This window comes from Gallus gallus, chromosome 3 (assembly GCF_016699485.2).
Source record: "Gallus gallus isolate bGalGal1 chromosome 3, bGalGal1.mat.broiler.GRCg7b, whole genome shotgun sequence".
In the NCBI taxonomy this organism is placed as follows: Eukaryota; Metazoa; Chordata; class Aves; order Galliformes; family Phasianidae; genus Gallus; species Gallus gallus.
The window spans coordinates 2944998-2964019 of record NC_052534.1 but is presented as its reverse complement, the minus strand read 5'-3'; the positions used below and the strand labels follow the sequence as shown (position 1 = coordinate 2964019).

The 19022-nt window shown below is 42.5% G+C and overlaps 1 protein-coding gene across 14 annotated transcripts in view; it reads left to right on the top strand.

Moving 5' to 3' along the window:
• Positions 1 to 19022, top strand: part of SPTBN1 (spectrin beta, non-erythrocytic 1) — a 122903-nt gene that overhangs the window by 33532 nt on the left and 70349 nt on the right. For 2 of the 14 annotated variants that reach the window (XM_015283351.4, XM_015283353.3), the window contains exon 1: positions 14480 to 14982. The exons of the other annotated variants lie outside the window; for them this stretch is intronic. In XM_015283351.4, coding sequence (XP_015138837.1) covers positions 14874 to 14982 — 109 coding nt within the window. In that variant the 5' untranslated portion in view covers positions 14480 to 14873. Of the gene's footprint in view, positions 1 to 14479; positions 14983 to 19022 lie in introns of those variants that run through there. 14 annotated transcript variants of the gene reach the window in all.

Genomic DNA, 19022 nt, shown 5'->3' with positions numbered 1-19022 from the left:
ACCAGGTGATAGCAGTGATACAACATAATTAACACTGATTTTCTGTGGCAACGAATGACAACAGTCCTCCACTTGCATACCCTAATATAAGTTTCTGGGTATCAAAATTCCTGATGGATAGGATATCAGTAATTATTCCATCTTCCTATTAACTTTCCAAATAAATTGCTTGAAATGTCAATTCTAACCAATATCATTTAACTTTTTGGAAGATGCATGTGCTTTTTTATGTTATAAACAAGCCCTTATTTGTGTATGAAATTTCTGGCATTTTTAAAATCTGATTTCACTGTAGTATTATATTTAGAATATATTAATTATTAATACTTAGAATGTTTCACCATAGTAATGTATTTAGAATTCTGAATTACTAGCATAACACACAATTTATTACTCTCATCAGATATTAAATATTTGGGTTGTGTGTTTACATTGTTTTGGTTGGTTGTCTGTGATTGGTGATGACATTAGTTTGCAAGAAAAGAAAAACTGAAGGATAACAAAATTCTGCTTCAAAATATCTCCATTTAGAGATGTTCAGAGCATCTCACCTGTCCTGAAATGGAGGAATGTGGTAGTTGGAGATGGTTGTTATTTAGTAAATAATGCTGAAACTATTGATTTTTTTTTCCCAAGAAGCAGAGCTTCTGTAGTCTGGGCTGTTATCTACTGAGTTACTCTCATGAGTAATTTGCTCATGAGAGCAAATGAGAAATTAAATTTGAGTGGGTCTGCTTTTCCTTAAAACATGTCACTATTGCATATTAAAAGTTGTATGTTAACCAAATTTGTTTATGCAGCAAATAGATTATGTGATGTTCTCTCAGCTCTGAGGCATTGCCATGCAAAGCAATTTTTATGCATTCTGTAAATGATTTCCTGACTCTTATGGTAGTGTGCCCACATTCCTGACCTCTGAACAAAATGCCTCGGTGGTGTGGGACATACAGTAAGCATGTAAAACAGCTCAAAATCTGCTGAGCTTTCCACTGTTGAAATTTTAGTTACAGGGAATGTTTTACACCCAATATTTTATAAAAAGTTGAAGCAGGTTTATTAAGTTTGCTGTACTGAGACAAAGGTATCATGTGTTTAATCTGTGATTCCAATGAGACTGTGTGAAGCATGGCGTACCCTTTCTCCTCTTCTTGCCAGCTGTAGGAATGCATTAGATGCAGAACACCTTTGTGTGCCAGGCTCAGGGCAGGATCAAATTTGGAGCTGAGTAATAGAGAAATGAAATAGTTCATGCAGGTGGGCAAAGAGCAGATCGTGTAACCCTTGTTGAGGGAAGTGTCTGTATCAGCGTAATGGAACTCCTTGCAGAATGGGTGTGTGTTTGTTAGGTTTTACTGTCTTAAGAAGACTTGCTAAATATACAGCCGCTCATCACAGCATGAATTTGCAGTTACAGGTAAAATGCAAGACTTGGGATGGGGCTGTGCAAAGTGGGGTCAGAAGTATCCTGATAGATATTTTGTGAGGGGAGACTGGTGTAAACTGGCCTAAAACAAGAAGAATCTTGATCTGAGCTTTTTCATTTGACCTCATTTAAGGGTAAAACTGCATTTCATTCCTGCAATGTTAGCAGATGTAAGCTATGTAACATTCTTGGTGTGTGGAAGTGCTTTAGTAGAAATCTCACTCGCAGGATTCAGGCCCCACATCTAGCTTTTACTGCTGTCTGTTGTTGCACTTAATTTTACAGCAAACAGAGCTTCTCACCTGAGTAATGAATAATAAACATGAAATTCTTACTTCAAGAAGTAATTCAAGGAAAGTACTTGAATTATTTAGTCAGCCTAGAACAAATACCAATTTCAAAGCAAATAACTCTGCTGAAGATTTGATTCAGAGCTATATATAACCATTGTCCTAGAGAATGATGCATTTGCTTTTTTATAAGCTATATGCACAACTGTTTCAGTTTGATATACTTCCTGCCTGCAGTTTTATACTGTTAGTGTTGATAATACTGTGTGCTGCCGAAACATGCAGCATACTGCACTGCTGCAGCACTGCTTGAAATCCAAATGATGATGCAGGGAGAGAGGAGTGAGGAAGGGCTTGTGTTGTAAATTGTGAATAACTTAGTTGTAAAGACTAAGCCATGTTACTTCTGGCACCATTCAACATATGTTTTCTAGTGGATAATCTTTCCTTGTGTCTCCCCAGAAGGGCCAGTGCTTCCATGTTATAAACACTAGGGAATTGACTCTCAGCCTGGAGCTGGGATACTAATTATTTTTCTCACTGTACTGTTTGAATTGAGACTGACTCCTTTTGAGGTGTCTTGCAACTCAGCTGCCTGTCACAGGATCAGACACAGTAATCACTGTGTGAAAGCCTGGGCTTGTCTGTAACATCATTTTTTTTTTTATGGGCAAATTTCACCACTCTCTGAGGCTGAAGTGGTCATGCAGCATCTGCAGGGCCTACAGTCTCTGAAGAACAACCAAGCCCAGTCTGATGTACAAGGACAGTGGTTCTTTTTATGTCACCAGCATCATCCAACACCCTGAGTCCCAAGGCTGCCATTTTAGACTGGCTATCTTCTGACAACACTGTTTTTCTTTCCAGAGGTTATTAATTAGTAATATTCAGTGACTGCCTGGGGATGTCCACCTCTTTCTTTTAGTATGTCTTCTTTTTCTTGAACTGATGAGGCAATTTAAAAAAAACCATCCCTGTAGTGCATGTTCTGAAACACACATGTAGCATTATCCCCTTATCCTAGTATAAAAGGTTTCAAAATAAAAAGCTCTTTATTCCCCCACTGATAAGATGCCAGAGTATAACTGCCACAAGCATTTTATGCTGCCTGACTAATGTCTATGTATTCAATGTGAAACTTTTCTGTTGGTGCAAGCATCTTCTGTCCACATTCTTCATCAAGCTGTGGAATGCCTTTTCTGTGAAGCTTCCATCTTGTATTGATTCTAGGTTACTGTAATTCAAATGAAGCTTATTTCCTTTACCTTAAAGGACAAGGATGGAGAGCAAGTAAGCAAGAAGTGTATTTTGAGCCAGAACATGATATTCTATTTGGCCCTATCTTCTAGCAGGATGGTGAAGTATTTAAAGAGCAGTGCAGGAGATGGTGGTCAGAACAATGTGTTGGAGAAGAGCTTAGTTAAAGCAGGTAGGATAAATAGTAATAGAGAAGCACTAGTATCAGCACAGCAGCTAACTGATATTATTGAAGAAGTCTGTACACTGTGAATACTGTAATGCTAATGATGGGTTCTGTTTAAAACAAAGAAAATTTGCCTTGGAACTCAGCTTTCAATCAGAATTCAGATTTGAAGATATACAACCGGATTGATTGCCATTCACATTGAGCTCACTCACTCTGCAACCAATATGGGAAGAGGGTAACTGATCCCTACTTTGTAAAGAAACCCTACTGTAGGAAATCATCTTTCACCTGTCCTTGTTCTCCGTGGTTCTTCGGAAGGTCTTGCTGGAAGACCAGGTAATTCTACCTGCTCTGGAGAAGCCAGAAAGATATCATGTTTGTGCAAAATTGTTCATTCACAAATCCTCAGGTGCTGGGTTTCGTCCATCAGGGACCATTAGCTAACAAGATTTGCTGTGCAGCACCTTGGCTCATAGAGCTCTTAGGAAAGCCTATAGAAACTATTCAGTTGCTCAGAACTTTTCACACTCCTTCTGGGACTGTGACATTCAGATGTGCTGTGCTCACCATCTCAGATGCCCCTTTCAGGCAGTTTGAGAATTGTCACCTCCAAAACTTTCCCTTTCTTCAGTTAGCTAATTCAATATTAAAAAGGGCTTGGCTAAAGGAGTTCACTTTTCTGCTTTTCATTTGTATTTTGTCTTTTTGTCATCTGTGTTCACTGGAGTGACCAGAAGTTCTGTGACTCAGCTGTCTGGAATATGAATAAACAATAGTTTCAAAGTTTATCAAATAACAGAGGCGTATCTTCTTAGGGCAGAGCAGGGGAAACTGTGTGTTCCTTTTACAGCTCCACCTAGCTTACTGTGCATAGGTCAGGACACTTGATAATTTTACATTTCATGGTGTTCATAAGCCTCATAGGGGAATACAGGTAAAGAGACTGCTCTAGGAGTAGAGCTTTCCTTAGTTATCCCTCTTACACAGAGAAAATAGGTTTGTAGTTCATGCTAGCAACTTAGATTCTGAAGAAGCAAAAACAGGAAAGCCACTGAAATTTTTACTGAAGTTATACTGTTGAAATGTTTCCTTTTTAGAATAGAGGAATACCTGTTTCTTGAGGACTAAAGAAAGGTGAAGAAAACTTGTGCTAGGTCTCACATGTGGGGCCTGTTAGCCCTATCCTCAAGTCATTCCCTCAGCTGCACCAGTGCAGAAAGTCGGCAGAACAAACCCCCAGAAAAGGAAGGTCATGCTTGCAGTATTTCTGAGGTACCGTGCACCTGCTGGTCCCTGCTGTCCAGCATCTCTCTTTAAGCACAGTTGTTACTGCTTCAACTGAGAGAAGAATTCTTGCACAGCCAGAATGAAGTTTTAGGTCTTGGGTTTTTTGTATTTTATTTTTTTAAAGATGAAAAGCGATATTTTAGCTTTTAAGATAATAAATGTTTTTGCTTATCTTTTGGCTTTGAAGGAAGGGGCATGGTGGGAATCATCTCTTGCAATATATTTCAGAAATATATGAGGTATCTACCATTTGAAAATCAGTTCTCTGATTTTACTAATGAGTGTCTAAGGAAAAGGAAACCTGCATCATACTGATTCCTGTCAATAGTGTGGAAACTCGGGAGGCAAATGGAAGTCAAGTCTGAAGGGCATGTGCAGGGTTCACCTGACACTGAATGGAAATAACTATACAGCAATGAAACTGCAGATGCATCTCCTCAGCATGGGCCTGGATAGTGCTGGTTTTAGACATGATCTTAAGTCCAGGCTTAGCAGCTAAAGGCCCAGTACAAACTTGCTTTCAAGTAGATATGAAAGTACATACTCTTAAAAATCTGATTTTGCTCAGAAGTTGATGAAATTATTTCACCAAAAGCTTTTGCAAGTGTGGACCTCACCCAGTGCTTTCCTTCTGGATTTGGCTGGAACTGTTCCTCAGCTGGAGTTCCTAAGCTGTTGTACTTTTCCAGAATCTGTGGGAGGCTCGTGTTGAAAACAGGAGTGACGTTTTTCATATCATGTGTCATGTAGACATGAAGGGAGAAAGTGTGGTGCTGCTGAAGCTGCTGTAGTTAGCATGTCACCTGCAGTGCTGCCTGTGCCTACTGGTGAAAACTGTACTTTTCTCATAAGGCAAGGAAAGCTTAGCCCATCTGTCACTGGTGATTAATGATTTGCTCTTGAAGTTGCTTGTGGAGGATTTTTCTAAAACAAATCACAAAAAAAAAAAACCCCACAAAAACAAAACAAAACAAAAAAAAACACCTGACAGATAATCAATAATATTTTGTTCTTAGCGCTTTAAGTTTAAAGATAACGAGTAGACCAATTTCAACCTGCGAAGGCATCATTGCGTCCATGCAACATAAAATTACTTTCAGGTGAACAACTTGATTCAGTGATATCCCATCAAAAAGGTAATTAAGTACAAAGACTATTTGTATCTCACTGCTATTGTAATATGATTTTGGTATCAGTTCTGCCTAGTTTGAAGTTTTCTTCTCTCTTTGAATCTATGAGTGTACAAACAACTGATGTTAGCCAGATGTTTGTGAACTGACTAGATAGCAGATCCATGGGCTGATGTAGCTGCCTGAGCGTGGAGCTAGGCTTCTGAAGAAAGTTGTGCTGGGTGTAATTTGTGAATTATCTGGAATCATACATGCTTGTCTACTTGATGAGTAGTATTTATCATTGCATGGTAACAGAGTGATGCATGAAAGTGATTGCATCCTTGTGAATAACTGATCCAGCAGACATTGCTCAGGCAGAACGAGTGGAACTGGAAAATGGGCGTTGAGCTGCTTTGGGCTGTTGGTGGAAAAGGAGCACTTGCTGGCAGCCTCACAGTGTGGAAAGTCTGACAGTTGCAATCATTTTACATCTCTGATTACATTCTTTCAAGACGAGGCAATATCCAGTCAGCGATGCACTTGGGAGAACCTAGCATCTTGCCAGTGAATGAGGCTGTACTGACTGATCTCTGAATCCCAGTAAGTCCTTGGACTAGAGCACAGGTAGTACAGTTTCTTGTGGACATCTCTAGATGTATGCCAGACCTCAGTTCACAGAAGGCTGACTCTATGCTAAGGTCAGCAATGCAGTAATTTGGCAAAATAAGGTAGAAGTACATTTTTGTAGTAAATGTAGGACATCTGAAAAAGTACTGTAGTTGAAAAATGATTAATAAAAAGCCATCTGGACTTAGAGTAAGAAGAAGCCCAATGTATGTACGCTGACTGTGTGTGTGTGTGTGTGTCTGTCTTCATACACATATCTACTTTTAGGATCTTACCAATGAAATACCTGTGAGGGTAATTCTGAAAGCACAGGTAAATCTGCTCTGTCATACCTTAGTATTGGACTCGTGGTCTCTGTGCTAACCTTCAGGGTGTGCTTCCTTACATGCACTGATTTTTAGGTGTGTTGCTTAACTCCCACACTGGCATAGCCCAGCTCTCTCCTGTCTATTTTAGTTTTCATCATCCATTCATCGCCATGGCATCACGAAAGAGTAAAAGCACCAGCGGATATGCTTTTGGCTGCTTGCAGCAATGGGATGAGTGAGATGCAGCATTCTGTGTCAACGTCCATTAGGCAAGGAAAGGCAGGGTAGGCTTTGTGGTGTCAAATGCTGGCTACTCCAGCTGCTTAAAGAGAGGAAGGATCCTCACTGTGAGATGCATTCCCTGTAGTGAGAGCTGAGCCAGGAGCAATAGCAGAGCTGGGGTAGAGGTTGGTGGTTTAGGAGACTAACCAACCAGATTGTCAGTTGGTAGAGATTGGCATTTTCCTGCTGGCTTTTGTGAGACCACACTGACTTCCACCAGCTGGGAATCTAACCCATAAGGGCCACCATAGGAATCCTGATCATTATAGTCTTTTTAGTCTTAATCTTTGCTGTTGGAATCAATGTTTTAGAGATATTTAATAAAAAGAAACCATGGGGTAACTGTTAATGACCCTTCACTGAAATAATGTGATTTTATCAGGGATGAGCTCGGTTGTGGATGCACTTCAGAAATGAGTCATGAATCTATAATGTAATAGATGTCTTTCCACAAAAGATGTGTATGCAGAAAAGAGTGTTCTTGTCTTACATCTTCAGCGTCTAACTAGCAGTGTCTCTGTATTTATTTTATTTATTCAGCCAAATCTGCAATGTGCCTTGCATTTTTCCTTCTATTTGTTGCTTGGATACTGCATGAAAGTACTCCCTGAAGTATAAATAATGTCTAGCAGAGGATACTGCAAAGCAAAATGCAGTACAGGATTGAAATGTTTACTAATTTCTGTTAACCTTGCAGTTAGTTCACCTAATGGAGAAAGATTAGTGATGAAATCATCCCCTCGGATCAGAGCTTTGATTCGTATCTTGAGGTAATATCCTGGAGAGATATAAACCCAGATTGCCTTGATGGGAAGAGGCAAAATGAATAGGAACAGGGGCAGAGACTGGAGTAGTGCAGAGCGTGATGAAAATTTGCTTCTGAGAGCCACTTTTTAGTTTGTAGCGTTCTACCTATTAGCTTTGATCTCTTCAAGTGAACAGTGCCAACACTTTTTTTTCCCCTGATCACTTGTATCTATATGTTACACAATGTGGGTTTTTTTTAATATTGTTTTACTTTCTTTAAGCGTTATTTAGCATTTGGGGTGGATGTATGTGGTACACAGGCAGCTCTTGTACATGTGTAAGAATGAAATGTGGTTTGTTGTGGAATAACTTTGTTTCAGATGATTAGTATTTAGTCAGTTGATCATTAATTTTTTTTTTTTTTTTTTTTTTGCAATGACAGGCAGTCGCCAGATGATGAAATGTTGTGGGTGAGATTTTCCCTTGGAGGAAGTGTTTCATTTATGTTGACTCTGAAAACAAAGCTTTTAGCTCATAGTTCTGCATCTAGGGTTAAAAACAAACAACACCAACAAGAACATAACTTCTAACGCTTTTTTTTCCTAACATCTTTCTGTTTTCTCCCCAGTTTATTTTGAATGAACTATAGGAAGAGCTCACGCCTGTACCTATGCTGTTGTGGAACTTTGTTGCTTAGGCAGAGGAGGAGCTCAGGTTCTTTATGGAGCCCTGTTAAGTTCAGAGGTTTCTAGTTTAGAGGCTCGAGTTTCTCCGGTTATGGAACAGGCAGAGCAGAAAGGTGCCTTCTTATTTCTTTCCCCTGAACTTATCACCTACGAAGTGGCTGGTCACCATTAGGATATATTTGCAAACATTAATATAGCCTCCCTGCTTTCCCTACTATACATGGGAAGCAGGGAAAATGGTAGAAATAAATAATCTGGCTTATGGAGATTTATAAAGATCAGTGTGTCCTGCTTATTGTTTTCACCCCATTATATGTCTCAGTAGTAACAGAAGATTGAATTTGGATGCCTGAGTGATTATGATGCAGCAACAGTGCATCTCCTCCTGTGTTTGCAGTCAAATTCTGGGGAAAAAAAAAAAAAAGAAAACAGGACATGAGGAAGAAAAGATCAAGGAGTGGTGAAACACTTTCTTCTCCCTACATATAAATGTGGGTACAATTCAGTCAGAGGAGGAGAGGGGCTAAGGGTTGAGGAGAGGCAATAAAAACATCACCTTTTGAAATAGCATGCTAAAACTTCTTCTCTGAAAGAAAATCAAGAAGTGCTTTCATACTAAAATTTCAGAGAAAATGAGTATCTTAACTGTATAATTGTGTGCCATGCTTGATTTTAGTAGAATTTTTAAAAGAGTTATTCATCTAAGTCAGGTAGCAAACTGAGTGCATTTTGTGAGCCACAATGAAAACCTGCATGTGTCATTTTTGGGATTCTTCCCTGCTTTGATATAGAAAGCAATACAGCTCAGAAAAAGCCATTTAGACTGGAGTACACATCAAGAGAAGCCACGATCTTTTCTAGACATGAAATGCTCGAATAGCATTTCTCTGCAGGCTTTTCTGGCAAGTGTTCCACTGCTGCACTTAGCAAGGACATGCTCTTGCAAAAGTCAGGTCAACTTTCCTGTTCATCTGGGAGTTGTGAAAACTGTTCACACTGAAACCTGAAACCAGGTGGAACTGACCCAGTTTCTGTAGTAAGTTGACATTATGGGCTGATTTGTCAGAAGTTTTCCCAAAGGTTTCGAGCCACCTTTGTCACCACATGCAGGTTCATCCTGAGCCCGGGTCTGTACCAGGGACAGTGCTGAGCTGCTGGAGGCCTGCCTGGGCCTGACAGGGGGGGAGTGTGTGCAGGTTCTTCAGCGACAGAAGTCTCTGCAGTCTCCTGCTTTTCAGTCTGCCCCTTTCCCTTCCATTGTGATGCCCTTGGCTTTCCCAACCCTGCATAAGTCACGGAGAACGTATCTGGAAAGGACTTTGAGGACGTTTCTATTTGCCACTGACCTAAAACTCCCTTTAAACAGAAGAACTAAACTGCAGTTCTGACATGGAAGCATTACTGATGAGAAGCTCTGTTTAGTTTGTGTGTAGTTGACCTTCTGAGGCAGTTGCCAAGTGTCCCGGGAAATGACATGTTGGTAAGAGGAGCAGACGTGCTCCGCCTGTACCTGCAGTGGGAAGATAAAATGAAGTTGGCATAGCAGCTTGTGCTCGGTGTGTGGGCTGCTCCTCTGTGTTCCAGCATCTTGTGTGTGAACTGCAGGGAAGGCAGTTAACTCTTCAGGATTCATCTTATGCAAATTGACAGATGTAATAAAAATAAGTATTTCCAGAACAATCCACAGCAAAAAACAAACAAACAAACAAAAAAACTTTCCCTACTGAAACTATTGCATATGTAAGGAGAGATTCTCCTTTTACTGTGCAGATTGAGATACTGGCAAGAGGAATCAAGAAAGGCAAATGTGATGGGAGTTTTCAGTTCTTAACTGTGGCCCTAGAGGGGCTGTGTAAGAACTTTAGTTCCTCTCAAGAGAGAATCAAATGTTATATAGTTTTTGTGGCATTTTAGATTAATAAATCATCCTTCTTATCTTGCAACATTTTTTCTAGTTAGTCACTACATAGAGAATTTAGAAGAGCAAATAAGGGTAAGAAGGAAAGACAAGGGTGACGATTAACCAGATTCATAATTATTATAATCTCTGGCGTGTACTCTGCTTTCCATTAGAAAGATTACTGTCTTTCATGAAGTTGTAAAATCACATCTTTGTTTCAGAACACAGCAGCGTAAAGCCTGCATTTGTTTTATAGTACCCAGGGAACATTTTGTGAATTACCTTCTTGGTTTTTCATGTCTGCAATAAATGAATGTATTTTCTGGGTGGGCCTGTTTGGATATTGTGTCCACCACAAACATTATCTTCACTGTCAACCCAGTAAAGCCAGCCAGTACTGGCTGACTTTATTGGTGGAAAGCAGCGTAGAGTGATGGTTGGATGCGGTTATCAGGCAATTTCTAGCTACATGCTGCCAACCTAGCAGTTATTTTCTGCAGAAGAGTTATGAACTGGATCCTTACCCTGGAAATTAGAATTTTTTCTCTATACTTCTTTTGAGAATATGCTGAGGGTTTGGTTATGGGTTTTCTTTTGGCTGAGAAAAGTGGTAGTTTGGTTAAATCTTAGAAACCTTGATGGTTAGGGATTTGGATGACGATTTTGCTAGATTTAATGTCAGTTATTTTCCACAGAATTGCTTTGTGATAGGGGCAACAATTCAGCAGCAGTTCTCAGAAGCTGTATTGAAATGGATGCTGGGTCAGATCCTTTTTGTTCTGGGGAAAGCACCTGCCTCCAGATGTTGCTTCTACATTCATGTTATTACCGTAATCAACCTCTTGTTCTCCTTGAGGCTTTGCAAAGCTCTAATCACATCAAGTCACACTTTGCATTACTGCATGTATTTATGGCTAAGTGGATAATCACTTGTGCTTTTATTTAATAACTCCTAACAAGTACGCAAGTAATGCAGGCTATCATTACCAGTCATGCACTATGGGAGAGGTACAATTCAGAGAATACAAACAGAAACTTGTATTTCAGAGCTAAAAGAGAAAAGTGGGAGCTGAATTTAAGAATAGAAATCCCTGCTTGATTACTAGAAGTTAACACGTGATTTGCCCCTTAGTTTTCTCCAACACTGTAGTCAGTGATGAATTGCACCATGGGCAATTACAAGCTGGGTTGATTTGATAAGCACCGGCCCAAGTGTGACTTAAGTTATCCTATTTATGGCCTTTATAGTATTAATTCCGCTCCATAACAAATAATCTAATTAGCATTGTCGAGGGCTTAGTCAAAGAGAAGAAAGAAAATGAGTGAAAACTAGGTATAAGAAAGGGCTTTGTGCATGTGAGAACCTTGTAATTGATTCAGTGCTTTGCTACAAACAGCAGTGAACTGGTCACAGGTTCGCTAATTAGGAATCAACAACAAACGACTGCATTAGGTCTGTTGTTACTCAAATAAAAATGGGAACTGGTAGGGTGCCCATTTTAAAGAAGTTGCTACAGACAGTGTAGAGTTTCACAAACACAGGCAGGTCCCCATTTTCCTTTGCTCTTCTACTGAAATGCCACCAACCTGTTAAGTGGAGCCTTCAAAATGTCCACAGGAGGCCCAGCAGAGCGTAAATAATGCTCTGGCAGATGAGTCGGCAGCATCCTATGATTGGGGCCATCCCAAGGAGCTGATATCATCATTAACAAAGCCTGTCACATCTGTTGCTTGGGGACCTGTTGTTCAGACCAAATGCCAACCTGGATGGTAGATAAAATGAGGTCAGAATTTCACAGTGACTGATGCTCACTTCTCCATAGCATCCTAGCATCTCTGCGTCAGGTCTTGAAGAAATTAAATTCAGTTCCAGCGCAAATTCTTCCCTTTTCCTTTAGCTTTCCCTTTCTTTGTGGTGTGGCCTACACTGCTCATCCTTGCTTCAGTTCTTTCACTTTTTCGTGTAGCACTGAGTGCTGCTGGGCAGGCCAGAACTGAAGGAAGGGACAAAAAATGCTCAAAATCTAACTTTTGTTCAGTGTTTCTTGGGAACTGTAAGCTTACCACGTTGAGTTGTCCCATAGGGGATGGTCTGAGGAGTGAATTCATGCATGTGTTGTTAATGTTTTATGGCAGGGTGGGGAATGCCAGTCTGTGTTTTATGTGGGTCAGAGCCAGATGATTATTTTTAGTTTTTCATGTTTCATTTTTTGTAATATTTTACTTTTCAGTATTTCTGATAATGGCCATGTGCTTTATTGTGTCCCCTGCCAAAGATGCTGGGAAAGCTTTCAGCTGGGGAATAGCTCCTGGCTCCTGATTTATGGCCTTAAATACTCTAGCTCTCCTGTCACTCTCTTGGACCTTAGGGCTGCCTCACATAGCAACACCTGTTTGCTCAAGGTGGGACAGCAGTGAGCTGATACGCCTGCTGGTAGGACCTGGCTGCCTGCCTGCTCTCGAAGGGAAGGGTTTCCTTTAATTATAACATAGGTCAGACATTGCAGACAAAAAGTGCCATTGGTAGAAAGCTGGAGGAAAAGATCTGCAACTGCAATGAGCCTGTTCTTGTGCCCTTGGAGCTTCGGAGTCTGCAGTTGTACATGATCAGCTCTGTTTCCCCTTCTCTCCCTCCCCCATCCTGGAAGTCAGGTGGCTGGCAGCTCTCTGCACAGCTCTCCTGTGCTGGGGGACAGCTGACTGCACAAGGATTAGCAGGGGAAGGTTTAGCAGGAACGCAGGGCTCACTGTGCCAGCACCAGCGCATTGTTGTCCCCGGAGCAGCATCCTGCAGCAGCGAGTACAGGTGCTTCCTCAAATCCCTTCATGCTTTTCAAGTGCTTTTCTGGGGGCACGAGCCTGCAGCACCTTGTTCCATTGTACAGCAGTGTTCCAGCTGTAGACAGTCACTTTCTTCTCTGGGCAGCTGAATGGGCTTTGGGTAATACTGAAAAGGTTGAAGGCCAGCTTTCAAAAAGACCAAAATGTGTTAGGCTCTACATGAGGCCTACTGTAGCACCAAAAGTCTCATCTAAACACAGCTATATTCTTATAGAGGGGTTCACTGAAAGATGCTGGCAGAAGCCCTTCTGCGTCAATATAATAAGAAACTCTGGGTTGAGAGTTAGGTTTTCGTCTTAAGTAAACCAGTGTAGTTAAAGGCTATAAATATTTTAAATGTATTCATGGCCTTGGGAGCGATGCGCCAGGCACTTTCAGCAGAGTGTGGATTATTTCTTTGTGGAAATCCCAGCTTCAGCTGGGAAGTGTTGCCTTCATCCCTTCTCCCTGAATTAACACCACTCACAGCTGGACCTCTCGCTTCTTGTTCCCACTCTCACTGCTTGTTCCCTGTCCATTGGTGCCACCCAGCCACCTTTCCAGCCTGTACCTCTCTGGAGCCAGGGCTGCAATCAGCCTGTGGGTGCTTCTCCCACAGAAATTGTCCTCAGAAATTACTATCTGACTAAAAACTTGTGAAAGGGCAGCATCAAAACAAAGGCAACATTTTGAAACATTTAAGGAGGAGATGGAGTGGGAGGAGAAGAGAACATTGATTCAGTCGGGAAGGAATTTGGAAATGCAAGAAATGAAAAAAGAGAAACCGTTGGTGTGAATGCTTTAGCAGTTTTAAAAACAAATGGGCAAACGATACAGATTTAGAATATAAATGCAGAACTGACCTTTTCATTTCACGTGTGTGTAAGTGAGGGAAGGAGCTCAGGGCCCCAAGGGAAAGCTGACCCATCCTACAGCCATCTCCAGGACCTGCACTCCACCAGGCAGAGCGGGCACCTGCGCTCATGTGCACAGGACATGACAAGATCCTTCATATTGGCAGTGACATGAAATTGAGCAAAAGGAACTGGCTGCTTACAGAACCCCTTCACAAAGGTTTTGTTTGTACCCAGCATGCTGGAGAGCATGTTTTTCTGAGTTCTCTCCTCGCCTGCTACTAAATACTGAATAAATGCTTCTCTGTGCGTGTTGCTTTTTCAAGCGAACGGTATTGAAAATAAATGAAGAGAAGTGCCCTCCTTTTCAAGCGATAGTAATCTGAGACTTTTCCGTTACATGAGGCTCTCCACAGAAGCGTGTAATTCCACCAGCTTTGTTTAGGAAGATACCACCGGCTCGTGTGGTGCAGCGGGGCTCAGGCAACCACCCTGCACGTGGCCCTTGGGTTGGGTGCTGCCGCTGCGCCGGGCGCTTCCAGCGGAAGGAGCCTCCCCGGTGTCCCACCGCCAGCTCTGCTCTTCCCCAGCTCCACCGCCCCTTCGCCCTTGGTACAGCCTACGTTTCCTCCACCGTGCCGTATGGTAATCGAGTGACATCAGCCTCCACCCGAGCGGCTGTTGATTATATTACAAACCAGCCGCAAGGTCTGAGGTGTGTGCGGCTCCTGGGAGTGCAGCTGAGACGGCTGTGCGTGGCTCTGGGCTGAAACGCAAGCTCACTTTTCTTTAGGCTAGTTTTCCCAGAGCTGGGCATTTGAAGCCAGATTGAAGCACTGTATTGGAGCAGGGAAAAAAACAAAACAAAAAAACAACCACCAGAAAGAACTCTTCCTGGTGCTTTAATTTTGAATCTGCTACCGAAAACGTGCTGCCAACCCACACTGCTGGATTTTGAACCGGAGCTGCTATTTGCTCGGGGCTCAGTGAGAGCATTTTCTCAGGGACTGAAGCCAAACTTCGGAGGAAGCTGGGATTTACCTGGATGTGGGGTAGAGAAACCCGTGGTCTCTTTATGCTGCAGTTCATCGTATCCCTGTGTTACCTGTAAATGGAATTACAAAAATCAACCAGTATGCCTGGGCCGTTGTCCCCAGGATACGCAGCTCAGGTGCCCTATAACTATAATCAGTTAGAAGGAAGATTCAAGCAGTTACAAGGTAAGCCCGTGCTGTTTTGTGTGTTTGTTGTTTTTTTTTTTTTTTCTTTTGTAAGTGTTGCTATGATATGATCCCAGTAATATGTTAGCCTGGGCTTGTTCTACTTGCAGGGAGGCAAGAACGATACAGAGTCCAAAAACAGTGCTACAGCACAAAGTTCTGTGTGCTTTTAAGAGCTCCTTTGTGACTTTTATCCCTCTGAAGGTGTCCTCAGTCTTACACAGTGGTGCAGTGCAGGTCCTACTGTGAGCACTCAACGTTACAGATGAGAAGTAGCCCAGACCAAGTCAGCTGGAACAATAAGCGGGAGAGTGAGGAAGTGGTCTTTCTGTTTGTTTTAGCCTTCAGTGAGATACAGTCCTAGCTGTGGATATTAGTCGTGAAATCTGGACTTTGTTTGGGTGCACTGTGCAGTGCAGCAGCTCTAGCTGCCTGTGTACCTCCTGTAAAGATGAAAAGGTAGCCTGACTTCTTCAAACCAAGCGCAGTTGCATCATTTCCAAACGAAATGCCTTGCTCATGTTGATAGTAGATTGCTCTGAAAGCTTTTGCATGCTTTAATGTTCCCAGTTTCCTTCATTTTTTACTGCTTTACTTTTAGACAGAGGCAGTGTCCTGCAATGCCTTCCCATTAAATTCTCCGTTTGTGTGAGATATCAGCTATTTCTTTTGGGGATGGGATGGGCTTGATAGAGGGTAGGCCTCTGAGTTGGGCTGGAAACTCAGATTGCTCGCGCTGCAGTGGAGCAGGATTGTGCCCAGCGTCTCTCTGCCTCGGGCATGGGAATATCAACGCCACTGTTTCTTTGCAAGCCTCGGGGATGAATGAGCTCTGGCAGTGAAGTTCAAAAATCAATCAGAAATCTTAACCAAAACCAAACCTCCTCCTCCTCTGTAGCCATGTGACTGCAAATAGTCCCCGAGCAGCCCAAGTACAGTGAAGTTCATCCCTTCTGAGCGTATTTCTTATTTTACGCTGATCTGTACCACAAGCGTGGTCCTGTGGTTCCTGTTGGAGAAGGAGGAAGAGCCTTGGTTAGCGTGAAGAATGTTCCCAGTTCTTGGCTTAAGGAGGGAGGCAAGAAAATCTTTCATTCATAGTACTTTGTTTATGTTCTGAACTGGCTCACAGTAATGGCTGCGTTCTGGATGCAATAAGATAAAATGACAGCATTTTAAGCAATGATAACTGAGACATTTCTCAGGCAAGGCATGGAAAGTCCAGGCTCCAAACTTACAAATGAGGGAATACATACATTAGAGGTTTTATCTTGGACATCTGTCAGATCTTAGGCTGCGGTACTTGCTTGAAAACGAGGGAGGTAAGCTTGTGGCATGGGGGGGGGAAACTAGTGGCTCATGCCTCTTTCTGTGCTGGTGAAGGTAGCAGCCAAAGGAAGGCAGATTTTATCATTTTCGGGGTCACTGCTTCAGGAATCCATTATCTGCATGTTTACATGACGTTGAAAGAAAAAAGCAAACCGCAGTGTTGAAAGCGCAGAAAGTGAGTTTATCATGCAGTGGAATGCAGTGTTGACTTTGGGGGGGGGGGGGGGGGGGGGGGGGGAAGATTGCAATACTCCTCTTAAAGTCACTGCAGTTTCCTGTAACGAACAAGATAACACTGTGTTCTTCTGAAAGCGTAAGGAGGGACTTTGCAGTAGACCATCCCTAGCTGTTTATTCACTGCAGTAGACCATCCCTAGCTGTTTATTCACGTTGCGGAGGGTAGACAGGCTCGAAAACGAGCGCTGACGATGATCTCCTACAGGGTGGAGCTTAAGTACAGGAAATGTTTTAAATTATGCACTAGATGCTCCATTAAACTCCAAATAACCATACAAAATATTGCGTGCTGCGAAGGGAGTGGCCCGACTCCTGACAAACAAGGTGTCTTTCCTTCGATTAATAGCTCTTTGTTTGAGGAATAGCTGAAAGCCAATATGTGGGAGTTGTAGTACTTTCAAGTGACTTTTGTCTCCTTGCTGGAAGCTCCAGTGAAACTGCAGGGGTGCTTGTGGTACTGCAGACTGCTTGGTGCAGCCAGACATAGACCCAGCAAGGGTGAGCTGAATACATGTATAGTACTCTTAAACTACAGTTTTATCATCGATTGGAAGGAGTACAAGCAAATAAGATCAAATCACTCTCTGATCTCACATTTCCTAAGGTAGAGGGGTGAGTGGGTTTGGCATGGAGAGTTTCGCTAAGAAGGAAAGAGAAGCCAGAAAACAAACGAGTTCTGCCCCCAAATGCTAAACAAATGATCCCGGTAAACATGTTAGCCTGCCAGGACAAAGGAAATTCAGATGCAAATTCAAATGACCACTTAGGCACGCTTACATTCCACCTCTGTTAAGTGCCTTGAAGTGGTGATTTTTATGGAAACTTAAGAAACTTGGCTATAATGACAGAGCCTTCTGAGCAGCCTGTGCCTGGAATCGCCTTGCAGAGATCTCTGCTTCCATATGCTCTGCGGGGGCCCCAGAGAGGAAGGATGCAGCAGAAGATGCTGATACAAATGGATCTGAGGATCGAGGCTGCTTTGTGTCAAAAAACCCCGAAGTCTTGTATGGAGATGATGCAAATAGTGGATGTGCCTTTTAAAGTGGTCATGGCTGGAGGAGGAAAGCTAGATCATCTCCAGGACTTCTCAGCATACTTAGTCCTTGTGAGAATGTCTGTGCAGGTGTGAAAGGAAAAATGATTTAACAAGTCCTGTTGTCTTCAGTAAGCTTTGTCAGTTCTTATTATGGTTAGTTTGCTCTGTCCTGGAATGATAGGCGAGAGATGGTGTCAGCGGTTGCTATCTTTTAAACCTAGGTGTGGAGTTTTGGTTCTCACGGCCAGTTGTTCAGTAAAAAGAGATCTGGAGTAGGGCTGCCATAGCTCTGCAGGTAAAGAGAGGACCCCAGAACATGTCTGTGGAAAATGTTTTGCCATGTAGCTTATGCAGGGCATGGCAGTAGAGAAATTCATCTGGTTCAGCTGAGCAATTACATGACAGGCATAAGATATAAGTTGTAACTGTAAACCAAGACATCACCTGTGGTGCATTAACACTGAAGGATCCTGTGGCTTGGCGGGGATGTAGAGTTGGCAGGAAGAGGTTAATGCAAGTCAGGACCTTCCTCAGTAAGGGCAGTGAGTGCTGATGCTAGAGGAGACGGAGCAGCTCTCATCACCGCTCAGGGACTGATTCCCACCTGGCTAAAGGGACAGCATGGTGTTCGTGAACACTGCTGGCACTCAGCAGTGCCTTTATCAGTTCCCGCAGTGTAACTGGGAAGTTGAGTCTCAGCTCTAGGACTGTGCCAGAGGTGCAAGATTTCCTGTGGTAATTACAGACTGAAATCCTGGGGGAGGGGAGTGAGCTACCTTCGTGCTCCTGATAAACCTCCAGAGGAAGGCCGGCTTCCAGTGGAGCTCTGTGCTGTGCTGTGCAGTATGTTCTGGTTGTGTTAAGTTATTTTAATGTTGCATTTCAGATAGGAAATACAATTTGTTGTCTGCAAGAGAGTCTTGTCCCCATTTCCCTGCCCATGTCCAAGGAGAATCGGGAGCTACCGCTGAGATCTGACCAGTGAGCTGAAGGACCAGGCCCTGGGTAGGGTGGTGAAATCTGCTCTGCTCAGGACGCTCTGGAGTTACGTGGGTGCCCTTTGAAAAGATAGTTTCAACAGTTGCATTCTTTGCTGCAAGATTTACGTGTTAGAGGATTTCAGTCGCTTGCTAGCAGTGACCTGCATAGCTACAGGCAGCAATTGCTAAAGGATGTCCTACTTTGTCTACCAAATTGGTCACTGGCATTTCTTGTCATGGTAATTTTCCCTAAAGGGAAAAAGGAGGAAAGACTTAATTTCATTTCAGATGAAATGTGTCTGGTTTACTTGCTTTTTTCTCCCCTCTCAGGCCCATTTGAATTGCAAATATGTTCTTGTTCCTGTGGCAAATTTTGCTTGATTTTCCGCTGTCTGCAACCCTTCCAAAATCTTCATGTCACATCATACTTGAGTTTTCTGTTTTCAGAGAACACGGGG